Below are 20,180 nucleotides of genomic sequence, written 5' to 3'. Positions count from 1 at the left end.
CAGTGGCCAGTTGTGAAATAGAGAAATCCCTCCTAGTGGTGGCTGACAAGTGGGCTAAATTTACGCACACTGTGCATCATATCAGTCTCTTTTACTTTCAATGATTATTTCCCTCTCTCTTCCTTGAGCAGCTTGGTAAAACCTTGATAACCTTTTTGATAGACCTGAGGTTTGCATGTGTGAAATATGCAGATACTGCAATTTAAAAAAATAAAAATGGCAGTAGGTTTGTGCTACTAAACATAACACAAGAGGCTACAAAAGTAGTTGATTTACTTAGTGGCAATGTTTTCCATTAGACACTGCACTAAAACAAGTACTTTGATTTTAAGCTTTTAATTCCACAACTTATTTGAATATGATTAGAATTAAGAATCCTGATAAGAAAAATCAGCGGTATCTGATCTTAAGTTATAATGGTTGCAAGGTTCATGAAACGTAGTGCCAGCCAGTTTGTATGACTTTACATAAATCCCATGCATTCTGCACATCCTTTGTGAACATATAGCAAGTGTTTAAATGCATTGCAGGGTGAGAAATATAGCTGTTGGCTTGTCATCAACAGCAACTAAATTCATGTCACAGGTTCGAGTCCCAGCCCCTTGACCTTGCTGTTTGTCTTCCCCCACTCTCTCCCCATTTCCTGTCTGCTCACTTTCAGAAAATAAAAATAAATTAAAGGCCATTAGTGCCGCAAAAAAAACTATTTTGAACAGTTCTTTACTTTTCTACCACCACAAATGCTTGCGTGACAACCTTGCAAACCCAGACATGCACATTTATGACTGTGCACAAACTTAGCCGTTTATGTTTTGGTATGTATTGGTAATATAATACTTGGTTATATAATACTTTTTCTTCAAAAACTGACAGCCGTCTTTTGTTTTTCTGAATAAGCCTAAAACCCATCTCAAGTTTATCACAACTGGTGATTTTTCTGTCTTCAGTATAATTAATATTTTTAATTGATTGTAATTTTAATGAAAACTCATATTAGCCAGATATATATGTAAATGCAAATATTGCGAGTACTTTTATTTATATATTGCTGATTAAACCTTAATAAACCTATCAGTTTGCATCGCATGGCCTTATTACATGTGTCGTTTTTGAAAAAGAGTGGAATACATGAAAATTGAGCTCCATCAGACTTTGCACATTTAGTACTTAGAGCAATAAATCCATTAGTGAATCTAGCCTTTTTACAGGATTTGTTGGTAATGATAAAAAGATAAAAAATAAGGCCATCCCTATCCTTTAATCTAATGTGTTTCCCCCATGAATATTTCAGAGCGATAAAGATAAAGTTTGTTGTTGCCTTTAAGTGCATCTTTACTGTATGTGTGCATGAGCAGACTCAGTCTCCTTAATTCTTTTTAATCCCTTTCTCTCTTCTCTCTCTAAATTTGCATATATCCAATTAAACCCCAGAACAGTTGCTGCTTTAGTGGATCTGTGAAGTGCAGGGGCAAGTTCTGCTTGGAGTCTCTGTAATACATCTGCTTCCACATTAATGCACGTCAGCATGAAACTATGAAAGTAGGCACAACCCTTGATTCAACCCTAAACTCCCAAATCTGACGTGTTGCGCAAGAAAAATGACATTAAATGACATTAAATAGAGATCAGAATTGTGTAAAAGTAACCTCTGTAGGACTAAGGGAACTAAAGTAGTTATTTAAAAGGACTTCTCTTAGTCTATCAAAATACAGCTTACGTACATGCTTCAAAATAAGATATTTTGGCTTTTATAGGTTTACTTTTTGCAAAGCCAGGTTCTACATTTTTAGTGGATATAAACTAGGAATGAAAAAACGGAGTTTGTCAGCTTTTTGATATAAGGCTCACAGATACAGTAGTTGTCAATATAAATATTTCCCTTTTATATGGTTTGATTATAACCAAGGTAGTTTCCAGATTCCAAATGGCCTTAAACTTCTGAACTCATAAACAAACAATTTCAAACAAATTGTTCAAGAAACAAGGCGATCTAAGCAATGCATAAATCGATAAACATTCAATAACAATCAGTTGAAAGGTTGTTGAGTTAGAAATCAGCTTACATTATCTTTATCATCAGCAGCAGACATCAGCACTGGATCCAGCCTTTGTGTGTGCTTGTAGTTCAGGCTTTGTGGTGTAATATTTCAGTAATTTCCGCTAAATCAGACACTGTTAAGTTTTATCTCTATGGATCAATAGTGTTCCCAATATCTAGCTGCTTTTGGCTTTTCTTGTTTTTCCGTACTCCTTAGTTGCATTAATTATTTTGTGAAGAGGATGTTTGATGTTAAGGTATTTGTTTAGGGTTAGTTTGTAGTGCTTCCCTCTTTAGCTTCTACACTGTTTGCAAGGGTTTTAAATACAGTGAAATATTCTTCTTTTGAAACATTTTTCTTGCATAACTTATATAAGTTCTGTCAAATTCTTATATTGGACTAGACAATAATCAAGTTACTGCTTAACTTATGTGCACATTGAAAGATGGAGCAAACAAGCTGTGGTGTCACTCAGTGTAGTTACTCATCTAAACAAAAGTTGTTGCTGTAGAGAGACTCATACCACTACAAAGACGAAGAGGTACACTTCATGCAGAAAACTGTTCTAATACTTCTCAGCTCATGTTTTCATAACCAGCATCAATTTTACAACAGATTTTAATGACAGTATTCAAAACAGCACTGTCGCTGTTTTTGGCTACACCAACAAACCCTCATACCATAATTGTCCCCCGACCTGCTTTTATGAACATGTTAATCATGCAACCCAAAACTGTCACACATTTATCACAACATTGTGTATCTGTCTTGTTTTCCTAACCATTGGATACTATACCACACACAATTTAATCACGAGCTAAGCAAGGCTGTCACTCATTTTATTTTATTTTTACAAAACCTTCCACATCATAATCTTCATGACTCTGAGGCTGAGTTTCTGCAAGTGGTACTGCGATGTTGCAGCACTGATCTAATATTTAATCACTGGGGACACTAATAGAACATTGAATTTTAATTCCCAGAATGTCAGTTGATCCTTACGTATACAAAACAAAACTTGCAAAACTAAGAAACACAGCATCTCCTTCTTTCAACCAAATTCCATACACTAAACTAAATTGTTTTATAGGTGAGAAGCTGATACAAAGTTCCTAATCTTGTGGGCTTGTATAGCTTAAAGTCTTACTGACAAAAGGATTCTGTGAAATGGACAAACCTATAGCTCAGTCTAAAATCTCGTGTGTAAGCACTGATCTACCTGGGTATACAGGTCCTTCTCAAAAAATTAGCATATTGTGATAAAGTTCATTATTTTCCATAATGTCATGATGAAAATTTAACATTCAAATATTTCAGTTAGTGTGCAATGAATCTAAAATATATGAATGTTAAATTTTCATCATGACATTATGGAAAATAATGAACTTTATCACAATATGCTAATTTTTTGAGAAGGACCTGTATATCCTCCAACAGGTAAAGTCACTACTTAGGCCATGGTTGGCTTACGCTTTGCTCAGTATCTCTGTTACTGAAAGAGAACTGACCAATGTGTCAGTTTCCAGAAGGTTGTAGTGCTGACTAGTTGTGTTTACCGTCCAAGGACGGAACAATAAGCTCTTGTTTCGCAGGCATTTATATCAGTGTGTTTGATTGTTTTTTAGCCAGATATCTAAAGACTAAAAGGTCATAGATATGTCTCCCAACTGCAAAAATCCAAACAAAGGGAATTGACAAAAGCTTTCTAAACTCATTGGATCAATTCTTGAGTTTCTCTTTTGAACATACTGTTTCTACAGTATCAATGTACTTTTTACTTTCCCATCTTCTCTAACCAGAGGCTTTTAGTGTTCTTTAATTTTCTTTAACTTTTCGGTAAATAACAATCATTTATGAAACTGTTAACATTCTAGGATGCATAGAAATGACTGGGATGATTAATCCAGACATCATTTGTTAGACCATAAAAGACTAATATATTACATATCCCAAATGTGGTTTAGGCTCTCCTTTGGAATATAACAGACTTGTTTTCAAAGTTTAAGCCAGAAAGAATATACCAAGAAGGCAGCTGGTCAGTAAACATCTGAACATGACAAATGTCACCATGTGTCATTTAGTGAGGCACATTGTATGATTATTAAAACAATTTACATAATCTGCTTCAAACAAAAAAATATTTTTAAAAGAACCTGGCACTGAAACAAAACAATAATCATAAACAGAATAATTACCACAGTTTTATAAGAGATATTGTTACTTATACAGAAAAAACACTTCACTGCCATGACTTTTGTTTTCCTGAACTGTTTATGGATTTTGGTAGAGCAGAAGCTTTCTTCTTGTAGTCCTGGTCTGTGCAACATTGTTGTTCAATGTTGGCGGATTCATGAATATTTAAATGTAGAAAGGCCGTTAGGTGCTTACAATTTGTTCTCGGTTCCTTCTGTACTTAGCTATTATTGCACATCATGCACTCTTAGTAATGTTTGGTCTGACTGTGGTCTATTGGTTTTGTAATGTTATTATGCCTGATTAGTATCAACAAAAGCTTTTTCTATGCTTAAAAATTGTTTTTCTGTTGCTGTTGAATGCATTTGTGAAAGTGACAAGGTGTTCCAGCATCCTCCATGTTATAATAGGCTTAAGTCACTGTAGTTTCTGGGTTGTTCCTGAGCATTATGACCAATTTTCTTTCATTTTAAGGGTGACAGTTTGGGTCAGATGGTTGAATCCAAAACATATGTATGTGTTCCAAAGGGAAAATAACCTTAAACACACATGGAAACTGTTTTTGCAATTTGTAGAAAGAGGATGACTTTCATAAGGGATAGCATAGCATCAATCATAATGAAATTTCTGGACTATAATTATAAAAAGTTGTCTCTGTGCAAGAAAACCAATGAAACAAACTCTACCAAACCTGATGGAGAAAATCCCCAACCAATTTAAACCTATGCCCCCAATTCCATTTTTTTTATCTCAAAAGAGTTTGTTGTCTTGACAACGGAGCAGTATAAATAAATCATTAAAATCCCAAAATGAATTACTTCATGCTGATGATCAGTATATGTAAACTTCTGACTGGTACTGAATGCCCCTTTTAAAGATACCCTCACTCTGTTTCTGTTACAAACAGTCAGCCTGACCATGCATACATGTTGATGTGCAGTTTTCTCTTCCCCCTCTTCTGTTCAGCACTCACAGATCTGAACTTGCAGTCGCACAATCTTTTATTGAGTTTTGATCCAACAATGCATGGTATTAAACTGATTAATGATGGGAAGTCCAGCAGTATGTGTGTCAGACTGCAATGCTCAGAGCTCTGAGGAACAGTCATTATGCAAATCTGATAGTACTTGATAGGGAGAGGATATGCTGTCAGTTTCAGTTATTAAATTTCTGAAAAGCTGCGATGACACACATTAATCCGTTTTAGGGTCTTTTCTTGCCTTCCTGTGGAGTCTTTCCATTTTAAGTTCTTCAGAGGCTTGACCATATGCACAGAAGTATTTCTGATAGAAATGTATGTTTTACCTGCACTGTGATTGAGTACAAACAGTTTTGGATCACCAATCATTTGGAAAATTGTTGCTAAAGTGAAGGTATGCTTTAAAAAACATTGAAACGTCATTTTAGAAAAAAAGGTTTGTGATAGTTTGGCATCCTCTTTAAATTATTTTTGTCATTTTTGACTTTTTCTTGTAGTTTGCTATAGTTTTCTGTAAAAACAAAACCTGTTCATTCATTTGTTCATTCACAGTAGAGCAGAGACAACACAGTTTTATAAAAGATGCCTTTTTGCTTGAACCGCAACTCCGGGCTTTCTTATCATAGATGTACAGCTCAGATCCATTCCCTTCTGTAGCTGAACAAATATAATATCATACACCTCCTTTTCTATGTTCTCAAAAAGTAAACATTGGGATGTATTATACGTCCTTCAATTAAGTGGAGATAAGGCTGATATAGTTTGATTTTGGCAGACAGGATGAGGGTTTTTGTTCAGTATTTACCTTTAGTCTAAAGCACTGAAACCAAACATCCCAATTCAGAATCTCACCGATGAGGATCAGGGCCAACAATGGAGCTGTGACAAGATCTTTAATCTTGAAACCATTCAGATAAATATATGTATATATCAGTTATTTAAAGATACACAAAAGCCCATTACTGCTTTTGTTTGCTGTAGCAATGCACTGTTCTGACAAACAAAGCAGAGCTAGATTCAAATAAACATCAACCAAATGACAATTTATGTCAGTATCTAAATGGACAGGATACAAAACACAAGCAACATTTTATGGTGGATTCAAGTCTGGACATAATCCCACATGGGAAAGGTCAAAAGCTATGCTTGACTATACTGTAATTTATGTTAGAATGTGTTTTATTATGGTATAGTTTCTTTTTTTCTGCTTATAACTTCTGTTCATTTTAATGCAGCTTTTTATGAATGTAGGCTTAATGCAACATTTATTAAAGGTTTATAGTCTCTTTCTTGTTTAATTGATTTGGTGCTCTTTTAAATTTTATTGTTGAATTAAAACGTTTCAAACTGTCTTTGCTTTTAAAATTTGTCTAATCAGTCAATAAATCAATCAGATTTTATCCTGAGTACCTTTTTATACCGTCATAAATGAAACAAAGTGCAAAACAGTGGTTAAACAAGGTTAAGTTCAGTGCAGGCAAATGCAACCCATTTCTGATGTTTTCATGGCAGTCAGAACTGCCCAATTCCCATTTGTCACCTCTAAAAAATCTGAATTGTGCCAGTTTCATATGTACTCGGATACATATGCAACAGTTTTCAAAGCATCTGCAGTCAGAACAGGCATGTCGGATTTAATCCGACTTTCACATCATTGGCCTGGCTCTGACTTCACATTCACACAGACTTCTCTACAGCAGTAGCAGTCACTGATCCACAAAAGGCCATTGTAATTAGCTGAGCTCTCTTTTCTCATATCTTTCTTCGTCTTGCTATGATGTTTTCATAGTATTGTCGGCTCCTATCGCTCAACAAGTTACTAATAACACAGAGACGCCAGCATTCATTAGTACTTCCGTAAACAGTGTGCTGCTGGGTGATGTCTTCAATCCCCATCTGCGGGTCGCTTTGGGGTCGTGAACTGTTCAGATAGAAGTCTCATGGCGGTCACATTTAATTAAGAGTTTGAACGACTTCTCCTAAAAAATCAGATAACAATCTCTCTCTTTCTCTCTCTCTCTCTCTAAAACAGTAATTACTCGTAGACAGGTAAAACTGGTAGAACTTCATTAACAAGTACCCTCTTAATGAAGTTGTTTCAGCTAAAGCTGGTATAGCTTAACTATTAGGGCCTAGGGTGTCCAAACGTCCCGCCCCCCCCCCCCCAACTAGAAAAAAGTGTTCTTGTTTATCTTTTCTTAACCAGATTAACTATTAAGTGCAAGTAAGTAACTTTCTTTTCCAGAGAAATAACTGTATTTTTTAGGGGTGTCCAACTGTATTTTTGTCAGTCTTACGTCTGTTTTTTTGGTTCCCCAAAAGACTGTTACAGTACAAACAATTTTTATCTACTTTTTTAAAAACTAATCCCGATTTTTAACCGTTCAGGTTTTATTTATAAAAATGTTTATTTATTTTTCAGTCAGCAGATTCCTGAAACTGGGGTTGAGCAAAACAAGCACGGAACGGGCAAAGCATTATAGAATTACAGAGTTGTGTAAATATATACAGAATTCATACATTTGCATATAAAGGCTGATTAGCATAGACCAGAAAAGGAGCACTCTTGGCAGATCTAAAGTCAACATTAAAAGGTTTTTTGTTTTTTTGCTGCTGTTGGTATTGTAGCAATAACAGTATGCAAAAATAATTCTGGGAAACAACTGTTTCTTTGATCATACAACCTTCACTCAGAAGACTAGAGCGTGTCACTTATCTAATCCATGTATTTTGTGTAAAAACCTGAACAAGTTGTACAGAAAAACTGAAGGACTTCTCATTGTTAGAAAATGTTCCCAGCTAAAGGGCTATGTTGGTGTGGTTTCATCCTTCCGGTGTATTCCGTCTTCCTCTTAGATACTCTACATGCAAGCATCTCTCATTACTGCTAGATATTTCCTTTCCTTCACCATTTTAACGGTGTAATACATTGTTTTTGGTAAAATTGTTTCTGCCAGTTTGAAGGTTCAAGCATTAAATGCAGGTGTTCTCTAAAGGTCATGTATTGTTCAGCATCGTGAACATTACACCACATCTGATCTCTGTACAGGTTTTTGGGTGTCCCACCTGGAAGAGGAAGCTGTCCCCTAACAGGACCTTTACCTTTTGACCTCATCTACACAGACTACCATGGATTGCAGCAAATGAAGCAGCACATGGGGCTTTCTCTAAGGAAGCACAAGTCAGTCCACTTTATTTTTTCTGGTTTTTGTGCCCTCTCAAAAAAGGTCTCATCTGCTTGTTCATTAACTTTTCTTTTGCCATGTGAGAGCTTGATCGAAGTTATATTTTAGCTATAATAATCACCACTAAGAGGACATCCATATTCAGAGGACCGTTAAAGCCAGGCAACATGCAGATATTTGCATCAGTAAGTGAACAGAATTACCTAAGTTTTAACTCCATTATAAAATGTGGTAAAGACACATTACTTCATTTATTTCCAACAACACAGATGCTATATGCAAAAGGTTATTGCATTGGTCTGATTATACTGTTGGGCATGTTTAAGCCAAAACAGCAGTCATATTCATTACGTAATATTAGAAACAGATGAAAGCTGTTAATTTTTTGTTTTTCACTCATTCAGCAATTAAATAATACAGCACAAAAAGCAGAAGGGTAACTCTAAACTGTTGCATTGCTAATTAACATGTGATGACCTGAGAAAGCTTTTGTAGAACAGAAGTACTAAACCATATCCAAGAGCAGTGTTGTGATGGTTCATCTTTAATGAGAACATGTAAATACAGTTAAAATGATTTAGTTTATATTTAGCTCACTACCTAAACATTCTGAAGTACATTCACAGCTTCAAAATAAACTTGTTCTCTAGTTTTGTCTGAAATAATTTAAAAAGTCAATCAGTCAGTCAGTCATTTTCTACTGCTTCTTCCATAGTGGGTCGCGGGGAAGCTGGTGCCTATCTCAAGCAGTCTACGGGCGAGAGGCAGGGTACACCCTGGACAGGTCGCCAGTCCATCGCAGGGCAACACACAAACAACCATACACACACTCATTCATACACCTAAGGGCAATTTATAGAGACCAATTTATCTAAAAGTCATGTTTTTGGACTGTGGGAGGAAGCTTGAGTACCCAGTGAGAACCCGCACATGCACGGGGAGAACATGCAAACTCCATGTAGAACTCCTTCTGCAAAATGCATTTGTGAATTGAAAACCTTGCCAAATCAAGTCAACCAATGCCAAACAGCCATCTCATGGTATGGTGCATCAAATCAGCTGGCAAAACAAGGCTTGTCATCTTCTCAGTGCATAAAAATATGGAGATGAGATTCTGCAACCAGTAGAAATTCCATATTTCCACTCTCAGGGATTAACCTGTATCCTCCAAAAATGTCAATGATTGCCACTTGGCAATTATTCATGGGCAAAATCCACAAATGCATTTTCATCACAAATGTGGTGCCAATGCAAAGAAACAATTGAAATAAACAACTTTTCCAAGAGTATATGATTTATTGCCAAGCAGCGGAGAAATAATGGAAACTGGTCAAAGTTAAATTCATACATATCCACGGAAGCTGCAACACTGTCCACTTTGTCAATTATTGATGTTATTCTGTTGTGAAAACTCAACAATGCCACTTGAATGTAAACAATATTAGAGAGGAGCAGCGGGGCTGAAGAGCAACATCTGGCTCGAGAACCGCAGGTTGTAGACCCTTGATTTGGGATCATTGCCTATTTCATGTCAGGCCTCGGAAAGCTCTCTAATAGAACAGAGTTTGCAGATCGACAAATGTAAGCTTTGGCTAATTCTTCTTGTCAAGGAAATCTGTGTCCCTTCATTTTTCAGCAATCCAACTGAGCAGCATGACATGGTGGAAACATTATGTGATACCAACTTAATTTTTGTCAGTAGTTTCCAGTTTGTGATCCTTTTCAAATACACTGTAATGCTGACTGGAGACCAATTGAGGAACATATTGACACATTATCATCACCTTGTGGTCATGTGGTTAGCAGCACGTTGCTACCAGGTGACTGTTAAAAAAATACATTAACTTACCAATGCAGCAGTTACATTAACTTATTAGATTTGTGTATTTTGAGAGCTATTTGAATATTCAAAAGATTTTGCTCATCTCTTAGGAAAAGAAGAAATGTGCCCGTTAGCGCTCTTTCAAAAATATTTGCAGCTGCTAAACTTTTGACTCTTTGATTCAGCTGTGTAAAATGACTTCTACTGGAGACTTCAATTCTAGCTATTAAATACATTTAGGAAAAGATAAAAAAGCTAAAACAAGACAAACATGGTCAAATTATAGTTGGAAGAAAAATAGAGGAAACTGGGTATGTAATAAAGTGCATCCTGTATTTCCCACTGATTGTATAAAATTATGCTGCAGCCTTTCAATAACAACAGCAAGTACTTACATTTTACCTCAAAATGTGAGCTACAAAATCCTCACCGCTCATAGTAAGCTTCAGCCCGAGGTCAGGTGATTAAACCAGCTTTCCTTAGCTGTCAGTGACAGAGTAACACTAACCTGTACAGATTTATCACTGAGCTCTGATAAAATCTTCATAGATTAAATCACATCTGCTGTCTTTTGATCTCCTCCACTAAATCATTTCCACAGATAAAGTATTAATAGGTATTTTCTTCAGCTCCTTATAGATTCCCAAATGTTCTGTTCTGGAATGCTCACTTAATTTAGTGACTATGCTACTGTAGTCAGAGGAATAATATTCATTCTTTCTTTGTCCTTTTTTTTGCCCTTATACTGCAATCAGACTTCTATTGGAGAATTAAAGTCAAATCCCTAGACTTCTATACGGATTTGACTCCATCTAAGGAAAGTTGCACATTATCATTGTGACAAAAAGTCGGATTTCAGGAATATAACCTTGAAGTGGCTCATTTATGTGATCATTATCAATAAAAGAGAGATATTTATTTCTTCCTATTACACCTCAGATGCCACATCCGAGTGATTGACACCTTCGGCACAGAGCCTGCTTACAACCACGAGGAGTATGCCACGCTTCACGGCTACAGAACCAACTGGGGTTACTGGAACCTTCATGGCCAGCAGTACATGACCATGTTTCGTATGTTAACACTAATTTTATCATTCTCTTTACTCTTACAACTGTTGTAGACAAACAGAATCTCTCCATAGTCAAATGTATCAGTTGTCAATAAATGTCTGCTTTAGTTTTTCCTGAAGATCTAAAAATCAAAGAGTTGTTGAGATGAGTAGAAGAAGACAGATGTAAGTGTTGCTTTATGTCCCTCGGAGTACAAAACAGATTGTGTGAGTGTAAACTGCCTCAGGCCATCACAGTTCATGCTTTGGGTCACCAAGCAGAGTTCAGCCATAACAGCTGGGCCTGCACAGAGGCTAGCATCTTCCTTCTTCTGGTTGCAATCACACTGAAATATACACCAAATGTACACACCCATGATAGATTCAGTGAAACTCCTGGGTTATAAAACTTTAGGTAGTCTAAAATTAATTCAGGAACTGCAAGCTGCAACACCATTTCCAAATTATTGTTATCACCGAGACTGTCACTGAGAGATTTCAGCTGTCATCACAGCTTGGATCTCGACTGAATATGTTGTTTCTTTCCCACCCACTTTACTGATCCATACTGTGTTTGAGTTCTTTTTTGTTTACTGTAATTTAAGGTTGTTTTCCTTTTTAAAACCTAAAATCTGCAATTGAAGTTTCAATCTGTTGGATTTCAGAAAGTGAGGACATAAAAGAGCTCCTGGAACCCTCCAAATAAACAACCTTAGTGCTTCTCAGCTTTCACCCAAGATTATTGTACAATAAAACTCATCAAAAATCATTATGACCTTCTGCTCTATGAAACATTGCTGCTGTTTTTTTTTTTTTACTCCATTGTAAATTATAAGAACATCTGTATTTACTGTGACATGAAATGGGATTGGAGCCATGTATTAGCAATTACTGTGTTTGTCCTTGGCAGCCCACACCCCAGACAACTCTTTTATGGGTTTTGTGGCAGAGGAGCTGAATGAGACTGAGAGGATGTTTATTCAGAGAAACAAAGTCAACAACATGGCTGTTGTGTATGGTAAAGATGCAGGCATGTGGAAGGTAAGCATGATGCCAACTATTAGCAAATAGCAACTTTTTATTTTTCACTTTTGCTGGGATTTTGCCAAGCAGTAACTAAAGTAAAGGTCAGCACACTTTAACCCTTGTGACCTTCTGTTACAACCACTTTCCTAATTGTATTTTAATGTGATTTTTAGTAATAGACAAATAAAAAGTGGGGCTAGAATTTAAAGTGGAATGAAAATAATACATGGTTTTCACCCCCCTTAACTCTGAAAGCCCAAAATGGAATCCAGTCCATCTAATTGCCTCTACAAGAAAATCAGCCTGTGCATTATTAGTCCCTAAATAAGTACAGCTGTTTTGTGAGGGTGTCAAAAGTTTAAAGCAGTATTAGTTTATGAATCCCGGGTCTAATCTTTAAAAGTCACAGTGTTTATCAGAAAAGATGCCTTGAGCCCCAATGGTATTTCTGGAAGAGCTGTAGATCAACAGGTCAGGAGGACGATTCTGTTAAAATTGACAAATGAGCAGAATGCCTGCAATGTAGTTTAGGTAGTCGAGCTGTGCAGCTGCTTCATATGTGATTGTTCTCACACTCTGCAGAATATATCAGGCATACCCTAACAATGATAATAGTCTATTTAAGCTGCAAATCATCTGCTTCACTGTGCATTTAATGTGTTCTGCCTGCCTGCTGCTGCCAGCTTCTGCATGGCTCTTTTGAGCACTTCCACCATCCAAACAACACCAATTGGGTTCTGAGGTCCAAGGCCCTCTCTTCATTTCCTGACATGTGGATAACATGATCATGGGCTAGAGCTGCGCCCATTACTCTGACATGTGGAGCTACGTGGCTGTGGAGTGATGAGATTGGTACCTAGATGCCAAATTCAAACCAATACTATATTGGCTCATAAAGATATATTTAAAATTTGCATTTGAGTTCTCTAACTGAACTAGTAGTTGAGCTGCACTCCACAAATCTGACCTTAAGGGGAGAGTGGCAAGAAGAAAGCCATTGTTGAAGTCCCATTGGCAGTTTGCCCCAAGTCCTGTAGGGGTCACAACAAACACATGGAGGAAGGTGATCTGGTCAGATTCCACCAGAATTTCTCTTTCTAGCCTTTATAGAAATAATGGTGGAAAACATGATGAGAAATGATGGTGAAAGCATCATGCTGCAGATGTGTCTTCTTTAGTTGAGAAGGGAAACTGGTGGGAGTTGACAAGAGGATGGAGGGTGCTATGTGCACTGCAAGTCTGGAAGAAAACCTGTTAATATTGATAATATTAATGTATTTGTATAGGCTTTGACAATAACCAATAGGTTAATCAAAGAGCTTTACAGTTAGTAAAATAAAATAAAAGACATAAAACACAAGCAATAAAACAGCATTAGGATGAAGAAAGGCTGCACCTGAGACAGGCAAAATTTCACCTTCCAACAAGAGAATGATAGTTATACAGCCAGAGGGGTACTCATGTTGAAATGGCCCAGTCAAAGTCCAGAGCTAAATCCATTTGGACATGTATGGTAAAACTTGAAAATGGATGTTCACATATCCAGTCTGACTGAGCTTGAGGTGTTTTATAAAGAACTGAACATGTTCAGTCCCTGGATGTGCAAAGCTGGTGGAGATAAAACCAAGAATAGTAGCCATAAATGCATTTAAAGTAATTTTTTTTTAGGCTTTAAATACAAATGGATTGACCAGTTTTTTGATTTTTATTTTGAAAAAAAGAATGTTTACAACCATGTATTATTTTCCTACTACTTCACAATTATGTCCTACTTTCTGTTGGTCCATTCCACAAAATTCCAATAAAATAAACTGCTGTTTGTGGTTGTAAAATAACAAAATGTGAAAAAAACAAACAGTTATGAATACTTTTCCAAGGCATTGTATGTTTCTTAAGGCAAAATCTTTGTAGCACAGCTCTAAAAGGTGCATTGAATGTGATAGAATAATGTTTGGAGCATTTGCTTTCAGTAGCTGTGAAACACCCACAGGATTTTACATTTCCTGCATCCCTACAAGAATGTTTCTCCTCTAAGAATCATGTCTGAAGTGTGATGCTGGAAGAATACTGGTACTTGTTTAGAGTAAACTTTCCTTCCAAGCTTCTGGCAGGGTTTCTCACTCCTGCTGAAACTTCGAAGTGTGCTGCTGCCTCCCTCAGGGTTTGCTCTTATTTTTTACTTGAAACTGGCTACAGCTTTGTTCCTACATTGCCAAAGCCTTCTCTGTATCTCAGAGCAGTCTGAGCAGCAGTGTAACATTAGTGAATCTCAGGGTTTGCAGTGTTAATGCCAGTGTACAGAAGGAACACTTTCCTCTAATATTGCTGTGCTTTACCCCAGTTTATAAGGCCACATTATAGATTTGTTGATGTCTTAAAGAAGATAAATGTTAAATATTTCATTGTTTCCTCCTAATAGCCCCTTTTCTATTCACTTCTCTTTTTCCTGATTTTAATTTGTACTGCTCTTGATGTACCATACTGGATACATGATTGATGGACCCACATAGCTTCAAGTAAGTACTGCTGCTATTGATTCTCCAAATGCTATAGTTCAAACCTAGAATGTTACAAGAAATTTTGATGCCCACATAAATGTGATCCGCTTTAATGAGGCATCAGAGCAGTTATAAGTCAAAGTTTGTTGACAGAATTGTAGTTCTGATCAGGAGTTTGCATTTATTAATTATGGGCATTAATGTCATATTCATTTTGGGCTTTTAACAATGTATTTGTTCCTCTTCATGGTGATATGACCATACATTCAACAACTGCAATCATTTTAAAAGCAAGATTCGAGCCTGCATTTGAATTTATTGTGAATTTTCTGTAATCCACATCTGATAATAACCATTATTACATATTTGAATTAATAGGATTTAATGCCAAACTCCTAGCAGTAATCCACTCTGCTTACCAGAAATGTTTTGCTTTTTTTAACCTATTTGGCACAGTTTCAAGAACTTACCCATTTTTAATATGTTGGAGGTTGGGGCCATTCCAAAAGCTCAATGTTAACCTGCTTAATCCAATCCCAGTTTTGACCAGTGTTTGGGATCATTATCAAAAAAGTCAATTGTGTCCAAGTTTCAACTGTCTGGTTGTTGATTTGAGGTGAAGTGGTTGGATTCTGAGGTAATCCTCCTCCTTCTTCAACTGCTTTGAAGAAGGACATTACCCTAAGTTGCTTTAAATCAAGATTAAAAACCTATTTGTTTAGAGTGGCCTTTGTGCCATCTAAACATCGTTGGTTATGTTTTCAGTCCAATTTTCCTTTCATTTTCTTATCCATCATTCTATTCTCTTCTCTTTTTTTTTATTACCTCTGTTGTTTGATTTTCTGTATCATTGTAATGTTTTTCCTTATGTACAGCGCCATGAGTGCCTTTTTGCTGAAAAGCGCTATATAAATAAACTTGACTTGACTTTGTGCCATACACCAGATCAGCTCCACAGCCTATGCACTGTGTTTAACGGTTAGTAAAGTTTTCTTTAATATGTGGCCAAAAGTCTTTGTCTTTCCTGACCGTAAAACGTTCTCCATTTTGCGAGTCCATGTGGCCAGCAGCAAATTCCAATCATGCTTGAAGGTGTTGATTTTGTAGAAACAGCTACTTTCCTGGTGGATAGCCTCTCAGCCCATGTCAATATTAAACTCAGCATTTTCCAGTTAATGGTCAGTTTCATCATTGGTGTTTCCTTAAGTACTCCCAAACATCCTCACAATTTTCCTTTCATCTGAGTATGTAAGTTGGTTATATAGTTGAAACTTGGAGACAGTTGGATGTTCCAACTATCACCTTAATCTTATGGTATATCATGTTAAAAACATATTTTGCATGGAATAGAGTGAAAGCTCTGACTTTAATAACCATAATATTCATTGTCATCAAAGTAATTGTGATTCTTAAAGACGTACGTATTGAATCTCCTTTAGTATGCATTTTATTATGTCCTTCATTAGCCCACACAACCATGGTTTTTATCGAGCATTTTGCTTGTGTGGAGCTCATCACTCTAGTTCCAACAGACCATTGATTTCACACACCCAACAATGAATAAAGCAAAAGGTTAAAACAGGCCAGTAATAAGGTTCTAGAACAGCCTTTCCAGAGCCTCAACCTCAACCTTATGAACCTCTGAACGTTTCTTGCGATGAAGCCAACCAAATGAAATAAGAACTGTTATTCCTGATAATAAGAATGGTGAAATATTCAGCCAGACTTATTCCAGAATCTTCTTGATGGCAACCAGAAGTTTGTGTTTGTTCTGCTAGTTGACATTTATCCAAATATTAATAGGGTTCTATGTATACATTTTTGTCCTGTGTGGATTATTGAAAGTCTATAATAAATTTAACTTGTTAAACTAAATATTATTTTTTGAAACATGGCATGTCGCATGATTTTTAAGGGAAAAAGAGAATACGTTCATCAATAAATGATTCATGCCTCTGAGACATAGCTCATTGAATCATTTGCAACATTTCAACAACATTTCAACAACATTTCTAGTATATTTCCCCCACATTATACCACAAGGCCTATACATTAATAATATTCCTTTGTAAAACTCCACAAATACTGGGTTAGTTACCAACATGACGATGTTTGCGCAGACAAGGGTAAATCATCTTATTAGATCTGCTTCTTTCCTCATTTCAGACATTAAGACCTTCCGATTTTTTTCTATTGCACTTTTCAAGTGACTGTGTGTGCAATTGTATGATCAGCTCATTTATACGGTCACAGTCGGAGTGAATGTAAATGTTGAATTTATTAAAGGCCATATGAATATCAGTGAAGTTGAAGTGTATTTGACAGAGAAAAACCTGTAGTCTTAGGCTAACCCTAGCCTAAGACTTACATGCAGTCCCTGATTTGGTTTTTAAGGAAAACTAAACTTCAAAAATGTCTTACCAATATGTTTGTTTTATCACCTATTGGCACCAAAATAGTTCTTATGCATTAACTCATATAACATTTAGTTGCAGATGTTCAATGCTAAACAAATTACAAGTAGTTGACCAAAAAATAGCAAAGTATGCTAAAATAAGGCTGTTAAATTCACACAAGCATCTTAGCATTAATTGACAGCAGTGGTCCTCTTTCAAGAGCTTATGTCTATTATTTGTTCTCTATCTTTGAGGGAAAGGAAAATTTCCTGGCAGTCCTTCATCATTACATGGAGATCCATGGTACAGTGTACTATGAGACGCAGCGCCCCCCAGAGGTCCCTGCATTTGTCAAGAATCACGGCCTGCTGCCTCAGCAGGAATTACAGCAGCTCCTCAGAAAAGCAAAGGTGAGTCTAAAGTACTGATTTTTGGATTGTTTTGCTTTTAGTTATTCATGTGTGAATTTGGCTCGTAAATTGTGACAAGTGACCTGGATGTGAGCAACCTGATGTATTCACAAGAATTCTATTTGTTGTTTTTCTTGCAAGCTATTCATTGGATTCGGCTTCCCATATGAAGGCCCTGCTCCGTTGGAAGCAATAGCCAATGGCTGCATTTTTCTGCAACCTAAGTTTAATCCTCCTCACAGCTCTCTTAATCATGAGTTCTTCAGAGGGAAGCCCACCTCCAGAAAGGTAAATGTTATATTATCCATGCTACTGTATCAATCAAAAGTAAATACAGCCTCTTTCAATTGCAAATTTCACCACATCAGGACATGATAATTATAAATAACTATTTCCCTGTTTTCATTATGGCTTCATACGTTGTCATAATTGTAATTTGTCATTCAACTCCACATTAAAGGCGCCTGTGGCTCAGTGGGTGGAGTAGTCATTGCAGCATCTTGACAGGTTGTTTTTACAGACAGGTTGTTGTAGATTAGCTGCATTGCTTGGGATAGTCTTGCTTTGTATACTCAGAATACAGATAAGTAAAAGCTGCTGGATGAAAAGATTAAAGTTTGATCTCGAAGCCTTATGGTTTACAGTGAACGTAATGACTGAATGATACCTAGGTACCAATTCTTTCTGATAAGCTTGAAGTGTTACAGCTGACTCAACCAAAACGTCAGGAATATAGTATTACATTTCTAGCTGAAAGTGAATGCAGGAGTATTCATGACTCCAACATCCCTTTGCCTGGCTTTCAGACGACACGGACCGACAGAGACTTCAAAACGATCAGAAATAAAGGTGGTGGAATAGCACTATTTTTCAACAACAGATTATGTAATCAAAGACTAGCTACTGTGTATAAAAATCTCTGCAGCTATCTCACCATCAGCTGGTGCAGACTTATAGGCCCAGGTGTTGCTAAAATAGGAACATAACACCAGACATTTCTGATGATATCTGGAGACCGAAACCCCATCTTTTTCTGTTCTACACTTGCAGTAATGACTAAAATATTTTCTGGTGTTGTAAATGTGAGGGACAAATTCAACTTCTCTGTGTGACCTGCTTTTAGCAAGGAAGATCATATTTCTGGTCTTTAATTGTTCTGTGTATAAATCCATTGTTCAGTGGGGAAAAGGAACTTTGTGGAGGTGGTCAAAGGAACCTAAAAAGTAACTGTGGGGATGTTTCCAGGTTTCAGACAGGGATGCACTCTACAAGCCAACTGGAGATGATTGATTTACCGTCTAAACTTCTATTGGCCAACACCATGCCAATCAACACAGTGACATGTTCAACCAAAAGCAAACCCTGGATCTCCAGTGACCTGTGAAGACAGCTTAAAAAGAAAAAGCTTTCCGGGAGGTAAATGGGGCATTATTGAGGGGTATACACAAACAAGTCAAAGAAAGGAATGGACTCAACAAGGAGGCTGACTGGTTAAAGGTGGAGAGCAAGCTCCAGCAGAACCGTGAAAGCCATGTATGGTCAAGGATGAAAAAGATCACAGGCTTCAAGCTAAAGGAGAATTAGATCAATAGAAGTCTGGATTGAAATTAATATTTTTTCTAGGGGCTCAGTTCAGGAAGAAGCTCATCATGCTTTTCTCCTGCCCCCAGCCAAACAGACCTCCCACTTTACCTTGACCTACAGCTTTCCTGTCACACCTCAACTATTTTAGCATCCACCTCATTCATGGATCTTGGTACTGCTCCATTGTCTCCAGTAACATCGGAAAATGTTCTTGCCTCCTTTGCCTTCCTCTCCCACCCGTCTCCAGCAGTCAGTTGAAGAGGCTGCAGCTCCAGTAGAAGCTGGCGTCAGAGTCCTTAAGGCGTTTACAGATTATGTAGAATCTTGCAGCAAATCTTTAACCAGGAGAAGGTACCATTGCTCTTGAAGACGTCCTGCCTTGTTCCAGTACCTAAAAGTTCCCATCCATCTGTCCTTAACTGCTACAGACTTGTTGGTCTGATATCACAAATTGTTATAGTCTGCAGAGACTCTTAGGGACTTATCCAAGTAGAAAAACAAGCACCTTTCAGGACCTGCTGCAGTTTGCCTGTTATCAGGCTTCTGGGAACCTTATACAAAACCCACTGACAAAACACTGTAACAATGTAACTGTCTGTGCATAAAAACCCCACATCTGGATATTTGGCTCTTGTGGTTCATTAAGATCTTACTTTGCAAACTCAAGAAGTGTTGCCACATTCTTTCATAGGGAGAAGAGGCTTACCTCTCCTGACAGCCCTCCACAGCAAGCCATACTTCTTCAGTCTTTTTTCTAAATAAACTGTCATGAACTTTGGCATTTATTATGCTAACTGAGGCTTGTAGAGTCTGAGATGTTGCTCTCGGGTAGGAGCATTGCTAGAGACTGAGCCCTTCTGGGGCACAAGCCCCCATCACTTAAATCACATAATGTTTCATCATAAAGGCAGGTCCTGCTGCAAGTATTGTGCAATACAAAATGTCACATTGAACTCCTTTGCTAACTTGTCTTTTCCTTAACAGTGGCTTACTACTC

General features: G+C 37.1%; 1 protein-coding gene across 1 annotated transcript in view; it reads left to right on the top strand.

The window, feature by feature from the left end:
• LOC124864984 (alpha-1,6-mannosylglycoprotein 6-beta-N-acetylglucosaminyltransferase B-like) overlaps nt 1-20,180 on the top strand; it is a 109,759-nt gene that overhangs the window by 75,557 nt on the left and 14,022 nt on the right. The window contains exons 9-14 of the mRNA XM_047359956.1: nt 8,261-8,392; nt 11,158-11,291; nt 12,180-12,310; nt 14,806-14,811; nt 17,444-17,599; nt 17,741-17,887. Of these exons, the coding sequence (XP_047215912.1) occupies nt 8,261-8,392; nt 11,158-11,291; nt 12,180-12,310; nt 14,806-14,811; nt 17,444-17,599; nt 17,741-17,887 (706 nt within the window). The remainder of the gene's footprint in view (nt 1-8,260; nt 8,393-11,157; nt 11,292-12,179; nt 12,311-14,805; nt 14,812-17,443; nt 17,600-17,740; nt 17,888-20,180) is intronic.

This window comes from Girardinichthys multiradiatus, chromosome Y, assembly GCF_021462225.1.
Source record: "Girardinichthys multiradiatus isolate DD_20200921_A chromosome Y, DD_fGirMul_XY1, whole genome shotgun sequence".
In the NCBI taxonomy this organism is placed as follows: Eukaryota; Metazoa; Chordata; class Actinopteri; order Cyprinodontiformes; family Goodeidae; genus Girardinichthys; species Girardinichthys multiradiatus.
This window is presented reverse-complemented; position numbering and strand designations above follow the sequence as displayed.